The sequence below is a fragment of the Melanostigma gelatinosum genome (genome assembly GCF_949748355.1).
Source record: "Melanostigma gelatinosum genome assembly, chromosome: 19".
Classification (NCBI taxonomy): domain Eukaryota; kingdom Metazoa; phylum Chordata; class Actinopteri; order Perciformes; family Zoarcidae; genus Melanostigma; species Melanostigma gelatinosum.
Window position 1 is genome coordinate 10,325,822 of NC_136652.1, and position 15,163 is coordinate 10,340,984.

Below are 15,163 nucleotides of genomic sequence, written 5' to 3' on the forward strand. Positions count from 1 at the left end.
ATGTTCGGTCGACTAGATAAGCAGGGCGCTAGATATGCTAGGGCGCCTCTTTCTATCTCTAAGATGGAGCAGGCAGTTGAAACTAGTTCTCTGTAAGACTATGTGACATTTAACTGGGGCAAAGGCTATCCTTCAGAGTTCTAGTATTTTCCACTTTGTTCAGGCGAGCGCTAGAGTGCCCCGCCTGGAGTTTTTGACCTTCGTGCACTAGAACTCACATATCCGCGTATAAGCTGTGTTTAACATTGAATGAATGTATATTTTATTTACAGTTGCTCTCAGATCTCACCTCTATGTGTGTCTATGCCAGATGCCTGCAGCCTCGGCTCTGCCGCCAGTGCAGATTAAAGTACATGGGGACGATATTGTTGATTGTCATAGTGTTCAACCAATCAGAGCTTTAGTTTGACATGTTGCGCGTATTCTTTGACGTGTCAGCGTCGGCTAGCGGCCTATAATGACGTCAGCATTATGTACCGCTCATGTCCAGGTGCACGCGCTGCAGAGTGTGCTGTGATTGGTCAGTGGGCGAGCACGTGACTAAAGTGAAACTTGTGCTTGCTAGCAGAACTGAGGTTGTTAGCAGTCAGAGTTCAAGTGGAAAGATATGGAAGAAATTATGGCATTTTTAGTTTTTTTTACTTTGCTTTGTTTTTTTAACATCAAATGGCGGAAGGACGAGAAGCTGATTTAGTGGCGGAGTTACTGTCACGGGAGTTCACAGATAGGACCCAAACGCAAGACCACAGGAGACAGAAGTGAATGTTAAACAGGCTTTATTTATAGACAGGTGGGTGCAGGTGTGGAGCCCGTGGTCCGACACCCGAGTGGCAGATCGACAGTGTGATGTCCCGTGGCTCGACACTGGAGAGTTGACAGATCGACGGTGTGAGTCCCGTGGCTCGACACTGGAGGGCTGGTGAGTTGACGGCGTGAAGTCCCGTGGCTCGATACTGGAGTCGACAGAGTGTAATCCGTAGACCACAACGAGAGCAGAGCGGCAGAGCGCATCCACAAAACACAAGGAGGGCAGAGCGGCGAAGTGTAATCCACAGACACAAGGAGGGCAGAGGAGCGGAGTGTAATCCACAGACACAAGGCGGGCAGAGGAACCACGGGGTTTCAGCGGGAGAAGACGGTACGACCTGACACTCCCAGACTGCAGGACCAGAGTTTATATAGTGGCAGGCTACTCATTAAGGGGCCCTGAGTCTGGTGTGTCAGGCTGCAGGAGGTGATCAGCTTGAGTGTCCTCAGCCGTGCACGATTAAGGGTGCGGCCCTGGGAGGTGTCTGAAGGCAGAGGACAAACAGAGCACATGGCACACCACAACAGACAGGGGAATCCTGGATCCTGACAGTACCCCCCCCTTAAGGCACGGATTCCAGACGTAACACAAGACCCAACACAGGGCGGGTGGAGGGGGTCCGGAGGAGGGATGTCCCCACAGCTATAAGGCCGACTAGGGTGGGCGGCGGGGGTCCGGAGGAGGGGTGACAGGATCTGACCCGCCACGGGGCCGCCGAAGAGCGTCGGCCCCCGGTGCTCCGGCGGCCGGCCGGGAGGGCAGAAGGGCTCCGGACACGGGTGCTCCGGCGGACGGCCGGGAGGGCAGAAGGGCTCCGGCCACGGGTGCTCCGGCGGACGGCCGGGCGGGCGGACGGGTTCTGGAGAATAGGATGCTGGTGCAGCAGGGGCAGGTCCTGGAGGTCTCTGCTGCTCCGCGACGGCAGCGGGCACTGGAGGTCGCTGCTGCTCAGAGACGGCAGCGGGCACTGGAGGTCGCTGCCGCTCAGAGACGGCAACTGGAGGTCGTTGCGCCTCTGGGACGGCGGCCGGGTGTGGGAGAGGCTGCGGCACGGAGGCGGCGACAGGAACTGGAGCGGACTGCGGCGCTGAGGCGGCAGGAACTGGAGCGGGCTGCGGCGCTGAGGCGGCAGGAACTGAAGCGGGCTGCGGCGTAGAGGCGGCAGCGGCAGGAACTGGCGTAGAGGTGGCAGCGGCAGGAACTGGAGCTGGCGCTGCGGCGGCAGGAACTGGAGCGGGCTGCGGCGTAGAGGCGGCAGCAACTGGAGCTGGCGCTGCGGCGGCAGGAACTGGCGTAGAGGCGGCCGCGGCAGGAACTGGAGCTGGCGCTGCGGCGGGAACTGGGACTGCGGCGGCAGGAACTGGAGCTGCGGCGGCAGGAACTGGAGCTGCGGCGGTAGGAACTGGAGCTGCGGCGGCAGGAACTGGAGCTGGCCCTGCGGCGGCAGGAACTGGAGCTGCGGCGGCAGGAACTGGAGGTTGCTGCTGCTCCGGGATGACAGCGGCGGGAACTGGAGGTCGCTGCTGCTCCGGGATGACAGCGGCGGGAACTGGAGGTCGCTGCTCTGGGACGGCAGCGGCGGGAGCTGGAGGTCGCTGCTGATCTGGGACGGCAGCGGCGGGAACTGGAGGTCGCTGCTGCTCCGGGATGACAGCGGCGGGAACTGGAGGTCGCTGCTGCTCCGGGACGGCAGCGGCGGGAACTGGCGGTCGCTGCTCTGGGACGGCAGCGGCGGGAGCTGGAGGTCGCTGCTGATCTGGGACGGCAGCGGCGGGAACTGGAGGTCGCTGCTGCACTGCGACTGCGGCGGCCGGGACTGGAGGTCGCCACGGTATGGAGACAGCGGCGGCCGGGACTGGAGGTCGCCGCGGTACGGAGACGGCGGCGGCCGGGACTGGCGAAAGCTGTGCCGCAGAGGCGGTAGGAACCGGAGCTAGCTGCGGCGAAGAGGTGACAGGAACAGGAGCCGGCTGCAATGCAGTCTGACTACGGGGAGCCGGAGTCGACCGGGCCACCGAGTGTTCCGCTACCCTTGCATGGCTCAGTCTCCGGCTGAGAAGGCGCTTGACCAGATACTCAGAGTTCCCCAGAGGGTCAAAAACTCTCATCAGAGCAGTCACAAAGTCCACATACCCCACAGTATTAGGCTGGTCGCTGCTCACTGTGTACATGGCCCAGTCCAAAGCCCTTCCCCGCAGTAAGCAGACCACGTAAGACACCTTGGACCTGTCTGAGGCGAAAGTCAGGGGCTGTCGGTCAAACACCCGTTGGCATAGCAACAGGAAGCCTTGACACCTCCCCAGTGTTCCATCATAGGGACTCGGAGCCGGCACGGGGGATTCCCAGACCGGCGGAGCGAGGACAGGAGAGGGGAGTGCAGGTGATGGGTCCGGTGCTGGAGCCGGCTGAAGCTGGCCTGTCCGAACCAGTCCCTGCAAGATGCGGCCAACCCCAGAGACCTCAGCTTCCATGGATTGCAGGGCTTGACGCATCTCCATGAGCATCTGCTGGGGTGCCTCCAGCTGCGTGCTATGTCCGGCCAGCGTAGCTGCTCCTGTGGTTGCTGGGTCCATTATGGTCAGGTCGTTCTGTCACGGGAGTTCACAGATAGGACCCAAACGCAAGACCACAGGAGACAGAAGTGAATGTTAAACAGGCTTTATTTATAGACAGGTGGGTGCAGGTGTGGAGCCCGTGGTCCGACACCCGAGTGGCAGATCGACAGTGTGATGTCCCGTGGCTCGACACTGGAGAGTTGACAGATCGACGGTGTGAGTCCCGTGGCTCGACACTGGAGGGCTGGTGAGTTGACGGCGTGAAGTCCCGTGGCTCGATACTGGAGTCGACAGAGTGTAATCCGTAGACCACAACGAGAGCAGAGCGGCAGAGCGCATCCACAAAACACAAGGAGGGCAGAGCGGCGAAGTGTAATCCACAGACACAAGGAGGGCAGAGGAGCGGAGTGTAATCCACAGACACAAGGCGGGCAGAGGAACCACGGGGTTTCAGCGGGAGAAGACGGTACGACCTGACACTCCCAGACTGCAGGACCAGAGTTTATATAGTGGCAGGCTACTCATTAAGGGGCCCTGAGTCTGGTGTGTCAGGCTGCAGGAGGTGATCAGCTTGAGTGTCCTCAGCCGTGCACGATTAAGGGTGCGGCCCTGGGAGGTGTCTGAAGGCAGAGGACAAACAGAGCACATGGCACACCACAACAGACAGGGGAATCCTGGATCCTGACAGTTACTGGGAACGCCTTTCTCAAGAAGGACATTAAGCTGCCTGAGCAAAGCCGCTACACGACACCAAAGTACGGCGGGACACTTGCAAGCTACGGTGCTCTTAAAAACGTTTGAAAGGACCCGAGTGGATCTCCAGATCAACGAACAAGTTCGCAGGGAAACGGAGCTCCACATTGAAAAAGTTAAGAAGAATAGGGAAATACTGAAAAGGACCTCTTGCTGGAACTGAAACGCACGGATGTACTGCACAGCCGAGTTATTGACCTCTTTGTAAACAAAGAGGAGGATGGACTTTGTATTGAAATAGAACAGCATTTGGTAAGTGAAACTGCTTTTGTTTTCTTTATATCTGCAGTGTGTTCATTTTGCCTATCGTGTCGTTTATGGATATTAGATATGTATATTATATATTGTTCCCTGATGTAAATTGAATGTGAGCGTTGCTGGATTGTTTTGTCATGCTTTGTTGTGAATATGTGTGACGGTTCTTTTGAGTTTGTCTTGTCATTGTGTTAATTACATCGATTTTGACCATATGCATTGTCCGTTAATTACGAAGCATCTTTTACAAACAAGAATGATGGTCTGGAGAAATGGGGATTGTGTGGCGATTGCTTAGCCCTGTTTGAATCAGTAGGGAACAGCTAAACGCTGCGGGGAGAATGTAGCGTGAGTTTGTGCGTGTTGTTTTGTCAGACACTGACCTGGAAACTAAACAGACAGACAGACCGGTGTCCACCGAAAACGTTATATTTACCACAATTTAAGCTTCTGCATTTTCGGCCGTGGTAGAGGAGGTGGTGGTGGTGGTGGTGGTGGCGGAGGCGGCGGCGGCGGTGGCGGCGGCGGCGGCGGCAGCGGCAGTGCAGGAGGCCGCTTCTCTGATCGCTATGGCCGCGGCTCCCAGAACAGTCGGAGGTAAAGTAGTCGCACCACCCATAGTTATGGTAACAGGTCACCTGCGTTATGATGGCAGGCAGATACGTTTCACTGGATGTCATTCAAATGAGGAAGGAACATGTGTGCAAGTACAGCTAACGAAACAAAAAAAAAAGTTTATTTTTTAATAATTGTGAAGTAGCTAATGGAAGCTGCTATGCTCTGTTCCTCTGTATCTCAGCCCCACAATGTCGTCAATCAGCTGATTTGAGTCTTTTTCACATTTTCAGCCGAAACCCTCCGCCGATGCGCACTGAGAACCGCCTGATCGTAGAGAACTTGTCCTCTCGAGTCAGCTGGCAGGTTAGTAATGCAACATTATCATACACAAGTCTCTACAAGCTGCAGCACCACACATGTTATTACCTCCAGCAGTCTGGCTCCAACAATACACACATGCAAATGTAGATTCCAATGCTGCTAAAAACCATAGAATAGCTGGAATCCAATTGATAATTTGCTTAACTTGCTAATATGTTTAATCAAACTGTTATATTGTGATGAGGACTAAATTGTTTAGAAATGTCCTATTAAATCTGCATCTCATGCAGCTATGTAATGATTCAAATAGCAGTAACAACAAGAACACACTTAATTTGTTCCTCTTTTTTTTCAAAATTTTAACCAATTCTTCACCCCTTTATTTGCCAGCCTGACTGTTGTGTCATATGGAAGAGGTCGCTTATGGTGGCGTTAACCCCTTCTGGGTCCTTCTGTCTGGGTTGAGCCTCTGGCCTCAGCCAGTCTGTCCTACTCCTAGTTGACGCCTGCTGGTCATGTGAGCGATGCCCGAGACGGGGCGGTCCCGGCATGGAGCCCTGTGTCCTCCTTGCCAGGGAAAATGGGGCTCTTGGTGCCAAAGGCTGCCCAAGTGGCGCCACTGCAGTTCAGTTCATGCAGATGGTGTTCATGTCTCTGTAGTTGTGGTGAGTCCAAGAATCTCAAAGCATTTTCAAATACTGTACACTGATAATAGCGCTTGTGAAAATTGGTTGATATCTAAATTGGCAAACATTACATCTTTACTAATCTGTTGTATTTTATTTCATAAAACACATTATTGAATGATTAATCGGCCACCGAGGTTCTTGGACTCATCCTCCTTATCTGCAGTAGCCTGTGTAGTCCTCTCAGAAAATCTAACCATCTCTTTTTTTGGGTAAATCAGTCCTGTTATGTGTCTCTGACTGCTTGTGTCCCGAGCCTCTCCGTGAGTTGACTGATGTTTACATGTGTAGGATCTGAAAGATTTCATGAGACAAGCTGGAGAGGTGACATTTGCAGACGCACACCGGCCCAAGCTCAACGAAGGGTAAGACCGTCTCTGTTGGCGTCGAGCCCCTCGTGAATATCACAGCATGAGTCTCGTGCACCATATCAAGCTTATCTACGATTGTACTTAATACGGTCTCGTGTTGTTTCCACAGAGTCGTTGAGTTTGCTTCTGGCAGCGATCTGAAAAACGCCATTGACAAACTGTCTGGAAAGGAAATCAATGGCAGGAAAATCAAGCTCATTGAGGCAGCCAGGAAGAGGTGAGCTGCTTCACTGCATCACTACACATTGATGCTGTATCAGTTAATTGTACAAACACCGCGGCGAAAGAGATCCAGTAGTGCTGTGTGTTATGTAAATATATAATTATCTTAATGTTGTTCTTCTCTCTCGTTATTTCCCAGGTCGAGAAGTCGTTCCCCGTCTGAGAGTTCCTCTCGCTCGCGGTCCCGCTCTCGCGGTCGCTCTCCATCTCGCTCCCCCAGGCGTTCCCGCAGCCCCGCCCACAGGGCCCACAACCGCTCGCGATCCCGCTCCCGCTCCCCCAGCGGGTCCCCCGTCGGCGCCGCCTCCTCCCCGTCCTCCAAATCGAAGGAAGCCGCCAAACGGTCGTCCAAGACGAGCAAGTCCGCCACCCCGCCCTCCTCTCCGCCCGCCCAGAGAGCCCCCGTGTCCCGCTCTCGTTCCCGCTCTCGTTCCCGCTCTCGCTCCCGCTCTCGTTCCCGCTCCCCTTCTACCGACAGCCAGCGCTAAACACTGCGTTTTAAGTTGAATGGGAATCGGCGGTAGAAACGACTTGGTTCAGCAGGATCTGGAGCTCCCATGACCTCTCCTGAACACAGAGACAAGAGCTTTTCTCACTTTTTTTTTTTTCTTTTTTCTCCTCCTGCTGGATCATCATAATTATCCATGAAGCTTTTCACATTTAAAACACCGACACATTGTCAGACAGGAACAATTATATTCATTTGTATATTTAATTGCAATTATAGGGCGTTAAAAATGAAATACCGTAAACGGAAGACATTTGTTTCACAGTGATCCTCCATATATGTTTACGCCCAGTTCATCCATCGAGGCTGCAGCTCCTCTTCTGCTGCACCGTCGTTTCTCCTCACACATCCCGAGTGAACCAGCGTCAAGTGTCTGTTATTGGGTCTGTAAATTTAGCAATCCACACACACTACACACTCAAACTTTGAAGAGGGAATCTGTATTTTTTTTTTGGCAGTACTGCAACGCTTTTGATAAGTCGTGTGACCACTTTCTTTACTTTTTCTTTTTTTTTTCCCGCAATTCGTTTGCTTGTTTTTGCTGGTCGTTTGGAGAACTTTTAATCAATTTCCACATTTTTTCGCCTAATTTTTTCTGTATTCTGACCTACTGTGGCTTGGACAGCTGGTGTGTGTGATATCTATACCTGGGGATGCCTGCATGTGATTTTCGTTTGATCAAAATTTAGAGTTGTATTATTGGCATTGGCAGTATCGAGAAACGCTGCAGATGTGCAGAGTTCAACAGTTAAACAGCTGTAGAGTAAATGAACTGTTAATGTGATGGATCTTACGTCTTCTTGCCGTTCACTGTCCACTTTTATTTTGATGGCAGATGTAAAACTACTTTTGAGGATAAGGTCAACACTTTAATTTCAACACTCAAAAATGTTGTTTAAAGAATGCAGTTTATTCTAGCATTGTAATTACCTTTTTTATTTTTTGGATTAGGGTTTTGTGTACAGCATTGCTGACTTTTGTTTTACATACAGTATGTGTATAATGTAATTCCAAGAATGCGTGTAGGTACTGTGTCTGTTACTGTGGTTTAAATGAACTTGTAGACAAGAGTTTGAAAAAGAAAAAGCAACATTTTTGTACGTAAGGATTTTATTTTCAGTGAAAAATATGATGGCCGTTTCTATGGTGGACTGAAACAATAAAACAATTTTAACTAAAATCATTGTTTTTGTTCATCTGTGATTTTTATTGAGAAATATACAAAGAAATTCCGGTTATAAAACTCACAATCAAGGACTTGGCATAACAAAATGGCTGTCCTGCAGTTGTACACTGCGTGCACAATTAGTATGCAACTAAATGTTCCCATCTCGTTTATATTCATCTGTTAAAGTGAGCATAATAAACAACTCAAAATGTACAAATAAACATTTCTAATATTTAAAAAAAAAGATCAGTGACCATTATAGCCCCCCTTCTTTTCAATAACAGTAATAAGCCTTCCATTCATGGGTTCTGTCAGTGGAAAGGTCCAACCAGCTCATCTTTAATAATACCAGCTAGTTGGACCTTTTCGGGTCGAAGATGGACTCAAAATCAACTCCCAAACCTACCGCCAGACACTGTCTTCAAGCAGTGGTACAGGAAAAAGACAGATTTTTTTATGCAGGACAATGCTCCATGGCATGCATCAAAGTACTCCACTGCGTGGCGCGCCAGTAAAGACCTTAAAGATGAAAGTATGACATGGCCCCCGTCCTCACCTGACCTAAACCATAGTGAGAACTCGTGGGCCCTTACGAGAGATATACGGTGAAGGAAAACAGTCCACCTCTCTGAACAGTGCCTGGGAGGCTGTGGTTGATTGTCAACAGATCAAGACAATGACACAATCCATGAATGGAAGGCTTATTACTGTCATTGAAAAGAAGGGGGGCTATAGTGTCACTGATTTCTATTTGTTTTTCTAAATGTCAGAAATGTTTATTTGTACATTTTGAGTTTGTTCATTATCACTTTAACAGATGAAAATAAACAAGTGAGATGGGAAAATTTTCATTTACCGGTAGTTGATCAGAAAGTGTTGACATTAGTAAAACTTATATTACGATGCATCCGTCATACAGTCTCCTCAGGGTCCTCTTTCTTCTGGTCCTCAGTGATGGCTGGCTGGTATTTATCTGTAGGTCAGGCAGACAAGCAGATTATTAATGCAAACTATTTTCATTAGCTTTACGCTAATACAACAGACTCGGGTGCATTGATTCCGCATTTTAAATATATAAAAATTATAATTGTATCAAACATGTCAATAACTGGTAAAATACTAGACTGAACTAAATGGTGTTAGACGTTTCTGAGATGATTCCTCTTACTGCACTACATCAACTTGAGAGAGGTAATATTTTGGATGACTTTTGTCCACCTCCATGAATACAGTGGTATGACTTCATCCTGCATCAGTCTGTGTTACTCACTCAGGTAAAATCTATTCATAGGGTTGTGTTTTCAATCAACCAATTAATCCTTTAGTCTATCAAATCAGTGGTGCCAAGGTGTCTGAAAAGAAAGTTTCTCAGAACTCAAGGTGACAATTGCTCGATTTATCAGACCAACTGTTCAAAACCCAAATATATTCTAATTATATTGTTTAAAAACAGAGGAATTCAGCAAATCCTCACATTGGGGATGCTAGATGGCATTTTTTTCCCCTCAGAAATAACTTGGAATGAAACGAAACCACTATGTGTGGTGCTCACATTATCCCTTTAAATGAACCCGTTAAAAGCCTGTGATCAGTCTCACCTTTCTTTTTGAGTGTGAATCTTTGGTGACACCTGAACAGCAATATGAGTAGCCCCGCCTCCACAATCTGGAAGACCCCGTAGACACCGGGGAACAGGAACAAAGGGCCGATCACCTCCGTGGGAAAGGCCAGTTTCAGAATGGTGGCGCACACCTGGATGTTCTGACAGCCTGTTTCCATCGAAACGGTCCTCCTCTCCCTGATTCGTAAGTCACGGATACACAAAGGAAGGCTCTTTATTCTCTAACATGGTTAACACCACCCGTCACAATATATTTCAACCAAATGACTCACGATTGGTTGAGTCTGAAGAGCGAGGAGATGATGTATCCGAAGGAGTAGCCTATGAAGGGCATGAGAGCGCTGGTGACCATGAGGGGAGGAGACAGCACCGTCAGGATTACACCTCCGACTGAAAAGATGGTAAGGCTGACGGTCCCCAACACAGCAATTACCATGAAAGTGAGGCCCACCTGAGAACAGCAGAACAGGAGACACATTCGATTTATTAAAATCCCGTGTGACACACTGCTCCACAGACATCCACAGCTTTTGGAAACACTGTGTGACATGTTCCTTTAGCACCATGGACTTGAGCACTGTGGCTTATTTAACAAAATGTGCAAAATATGACAGTGAAATGATACATTTACGATGTTTTTGAGATATATGTCTCTAGTGCTCGCCAATGGGCTTGTGACTGAGTGCCACACACAGGGTGCAGAAGTTGTGTGTATGCACTAACCCTCGCGATGGTCTTGGTGTACTGCGGCCTGTAGTGGTTGATGAGGATGCCGATGCCGCAGGGTATGAGGATCATGACCAGCGATATGGTGATTTCGACGTAGGGTACGGCGTTCTGCAGGTTGAAGCCCTGACAGTAGAGGTAGAGCAGCAGAGGCATCATGCCAAAAGCCAGCAACGTGGAGCAGGACGTCATCAAAATGCTGAGGGGAAACACACGGTGGGGGGGGGATAACTTTCTCTCTCCCAACCTCGTGCAAACAGCAAGACTGCCAGGAAATGTGGTATAAATCTTTGACTCCTTATTAGTTTGGTGACCCATGACCTTTTTTTCAGGCCCACCAAGTGGGTTAAAATGCTCCCTTGACCAACTCTTGAGAAAACAATGTCACCAACACGCTGATCTGGAGCTTTTGATAAGAACAGCTACTCCAGGGTCAAGAATTAAACGTTGAACCTCAGATTTGAAGCTAACATGGAAAAAAAAGTCCCTAAAAAAACCCACATCTGTAATTCTATTTAACAGGGAGTACAGTAGAGTTCAATAAAGTGCTGCAGGAATGAGTCCTACCACCTGGAGATGAAGCAAACTTGACAGTGTGTTGCCAAACATGTGAGGTGTCGTGCACATTGAAGCCTCCAGGGTGTGCATGTGAGGCTTTTGCAAGGTTTACAAAGTGTATTGTCCTGTAGCTGCTTAACGACATGCAGCAGTCCCCTTTACACTCTATGAACACTGTAAAATGTTGAGAATTACCCTGTAACAACATGTTGATTCTGATTTGTCTGCTGGTTAGTTGAAACAAAAAAAAGGCTGATTCATTAATGCATCAAGCCCGTCCTTTCAGAACAGCTGTAGAGCAGGTAAGATCCACATCAGATATCAGAGCAGGCATTTCCTGAACAACACGCGTCGTCCTCAATGAGTAAGGTGTCTGATGGGGTGAATGGCCCAGCGGTTGACAAGGGGTTTGGCAACACCTTATTGTGATAATATCACAGTTTTATGATCAGGCTGGTGATGTCTTGCAGGTCATTCAACTCATTCAACGTACTACTATTAAATTACAGGGTTTGCTCTGATTGACCCAGCATGAACTGCTGCAGCTACATGAAACCATTAACCCCACCCTTACCAGCTGCCACATGCTTACACATCAATGCATCAATACTTAAAATGCAGTGATGTGATATCATTGGATTGAGTATTTTTACACTGCGGTATTGCTATACTTTTACTTAATCTACTTGATGTACTACTAAGCCCACGAAAGGTTCAGGAGCCACCGACGTCACCTCAGTTTATATTGTTTTGGAGCATATTTGTTGGACAGGTTGTTGGCGTGCACCTGAGGTTCATGTCTCCCTGCAGAGCCAGGGCCATGATGTTGGAGAGGACTCCTCCAGGACAGCAGCCGCAGATCATAACCACCACAGCCGTGATTCCAGTCTGCTGGAAGGCCTACGGAGTGAAACGACATCATGAATTCATACAGCGATCGGATGCCTGACTGTGTTGCCCGTGTCCGTTACTGAAAACAATGTGTAATAGTGATGCCTGGGCTGAAAATATGTGGAAGTAAAGAAAACAGCAATGAAAGGAGGAGGCCTCACACATTGTATTGTAAAATACAAAAAAAGTAAATACATTTTTAAACATTTTTTTATTAAAAAGGAACACCAACCTTAGCCAGGCAAAATGCTGTTAGAGGCATGACACCATACTGTGCCAGCAATCCTATCGCCATCCCTTTAGGTTTCACTATGTGACGCTGGAAAGAAGGAAAAGATGCTTTAGTACAGACATCTCAACATGATGGTAAAGCCTGTCTATAAACAGATGGACATCGATGAAGTCACCTTCATCTTGGACAACTCCATGGTGCATCCCATCGAAACCATCGTGATGAAAGTGATGATTAGCAAGAGTATGTTGATGGTTTTATTCATCACCGGCGACATGGTGGCCTCGAAAACAGAGCTTGTGTTGGCAGCCGTCATGTTGAACAAGAAGCTTTGATTTTCCCACAAATCTGGATGAGAGAAGAGATCCGACGTGTCGTCCAGGGAGTCTTCCATGTCGGAGCAGCTTGTTGAGATGTAATCTTAAAGCACAATGTGTTGGACACAAAGTTACACAGAGACGTAATAGATCCAGTGGCCACAACGACTTTTAACATTTCTTCATAGTTTTCACTTTCACTATTAAATTCATGCTTTGAAACACATTTATAAAAAGAGTCACCAAAGTTCATTTTCAGACGCACTTTCTATGGCGGCCACGTCTATAATGCAAAACAAACATACTTACGACGCGAGTGAGTGCTTTTATGCTATTATGCTATTATACTGTGCTATAAGCAGATTATAACACATGATATTACAATGCATTATAGATATAAACTACATAGAAAGTGCTGCCCAATCTCTTAAACTGTTCTTTTTAATCTTACAACCATTGTGGTCATTTAGATAAGAACCCCACAGCTTCATAAATGTGTCACTCAACTGCAAACTGACTTCTCGACTGTTCCGAAGGTGAGAATTGCACACCTATTCCTGGAGAATTGCACACCTATTCCTGGAGAATTGCACACCTATTCCTGGAGATCAGTTTGAACAAAATACAAGAAAACTTGTGCTTGCTAGCCGAACTGAGGTTGTTAGCAGTCAGAGTTCAAGTGGAAAGATATGGAAGAAATTATGGCATTTTTAGTTTTTTTTACTTTGCTTTGTTTTTTTAACATCAAATGGCGGAAGGACGAGAAGCTGATTTAGTGGCGGAGTTACTGGGAACGCCTTTCTCAAGAAGGACATTAAGCTGCCTGAGCAAAGCCGCTACACGACACCAAAGTACGGCGGGACACTTGCAAGCTACGGTGCTCTTAAAAAAGTTTGAAAGGACCCGAGTGGATCTCCAGATCAACGAACAAGTTCGCAGGGAAACGGAGCTCCACATTGAAAAAGTTAAGAAGAATAGGGAAATACTGAAAAGAACCTCTTGCTGGAACTGAAACGCACGGATGTACTGCACAGCCGAGTTATTGACCTTGTCAAGAAGAGTTGAGCTCACAGAGAAAGCCGCCTTGGATACATGCATACACGTTCAGGGCAAAGACAGGATATAAAAGCACGAAGCATATACTCAGAAATCAATAGTTAAAGTGTATTCGAAAGATAAGGTTTATGATCATTATATAACAAATGTTTAATGCATAGAGTGATTTAACAAATGTAAAAACTGATTATAATAATGTTCTGTGTACCGGAGCTGAGATGTGGAAACAGTGTGTCATAGTGTGTCAGCAGACCGAGTGAGTCAGGAACAGATGTTTTTGGGTGTGGGTCGGAAAAACAGTCATGAGACATGGAATTCTGCTGTAAGAGGTGACTCATACACACGAGAGGGAAAAGTCTGGTGCTTTCCGGAGACAAACGCACACACAAAAGGGTGGGATGAAAATCATGTGTTCAGAATATCAAATCAAGGATAAAAGGAGACGCTTAAGCCCCAAACTGGGATTTCTTCTGCATTTTCCAAATGCACCAGTATTATTGTTCGGTTTGTAAGCCTTGTACCGAACGGTTTAAAACGAATACGTGATGTTACACCCCTAGGAACAAATAACCGTAGCTGTGGCGCCATCATGAGGTTATTAGGTGGTAAAACAGCAGTGAAGGGCCAGGTATAAAATGCACGGCCCGCCACTGAACAATGGGATAAAGAATAGTTTGAGTAAACTGGTAAAACTGGTTCTAACACATAAACAGTCGTGTTCTTGAAGGCAGGTAAACTTCTTTCGAATCTAAAAACACCAAAACACATCCAATCCAATTAATTAAGATCTCCCACATACAAAATGACATCTATGTCAAGTTCATCACCACATCCCAACAGCACGATTACACAAAAATCTAAATGAAAAGAGGTTTAACTTACACACAAGTAAGTATTTGAAATAATGTAGCAGAAGTCCTTTTCGCAACTCTCATTTTATTTCCTGAGAATGTACTGTTTTACTGTAAATATATAGATGAAGTATTGTAGTTTACACCTCATCAAAGCCTTCGGTCATACAATTACAAAACAGTGATGGTGACGGCACTTAAACGCATCGGTTTGTATTTCTATGAAAGCGAAACGGATACTTTTATTAAACACTTGGAAGTTAAATTCTTGTGAATTTGTTTGCCTGGACTGCATGTGTTGTAATTGACAGAACTGCATTTTAAACTAGATTATATGCTCACCCAAGGTACTTTATGTGCAGAGAGAAAGTATCCAACAACAAGTCTTGCCGTGGTCTGAGCTCCCTTTGCGGTAACGTTCCAGCAACTCAGAGGAATATGGGAACAGGTGTATAAACAGCTTGCTAAGTAAACAGGCCTGCAGTTCAACAGCTACTATTATCATACTGGTGAGACCAGAGGATAATGAAAAAAGATGCAATAGGGCTGTACACACACACAGGCCAAGAGCAGTGCACGGCTAATTCACCCGTGTTAGCATCGTTTTAACGACTCTGGTAAAGGCAAAGCTAACTGTAATAATTACAACAATATTTCGTTTGAAAGGTACGAAGTTTAACTTCAGTTTAACACCATTAAATCAACT

General features: G+C 47.5%; 2 protein-coding genes across 2 annotated transcripts; one reads left to right on the forward strand and one right to left on the reverse strand.

Moving 5' to 3' along the window:
* Window positions 1-482: 482 nt before the first annotated feature.
* Window positions 483-7,084, forward strand: LOC306793514 (uncharacterized protein; the record flags this gene model as incomplete). The annotated part of the gene is made up of 6 exons (XM_079291155.1): window positions 483-490; window positions 4,819-4,968; window positions 5,220-5,292; window positions 6,228-6,301; window positions 6,417-6,524; window positions 6,669-7,084. The coding sequence occupies 6 exons, from the start codon at window positions 483-485 to the stop codon at window positions 7,015-7,017; spliced, it is 762 nt and encodes a 253-aa protein (XP_079147281.1). The 3' UTR covers window positions 7,018-7,084.
* A 2,032-nt stretch (window positions 7,085-9,116) lies between these two features.
* On the reverse strand, window positions 9,117-12,627 carry LOC306793515 (hepatic sodium/bile acid cotransporter-like; the record flags this gene model as incomplete). The annotated part of the gene is made up of 7 exons (XM_079291156.1): window positions 9,117-9,178; window positions 9,804-10,003; window positions 10,099-10,277; window positions 10,550-10,751; window positions 11,898-12,010; window positions 12,234-12,320; window positions 12,409-12,627. 7 exons carry the CDS (start codon window positions 12,625-12,627, stop codon window positions 9,117-9,119), a joined length of 1,062 nt encoding a protein of 353 aa, XP_079147282.1.
* Between the last annotated feature and the right edge of the window lie 2,536 nt (window positions 12,628-15,163).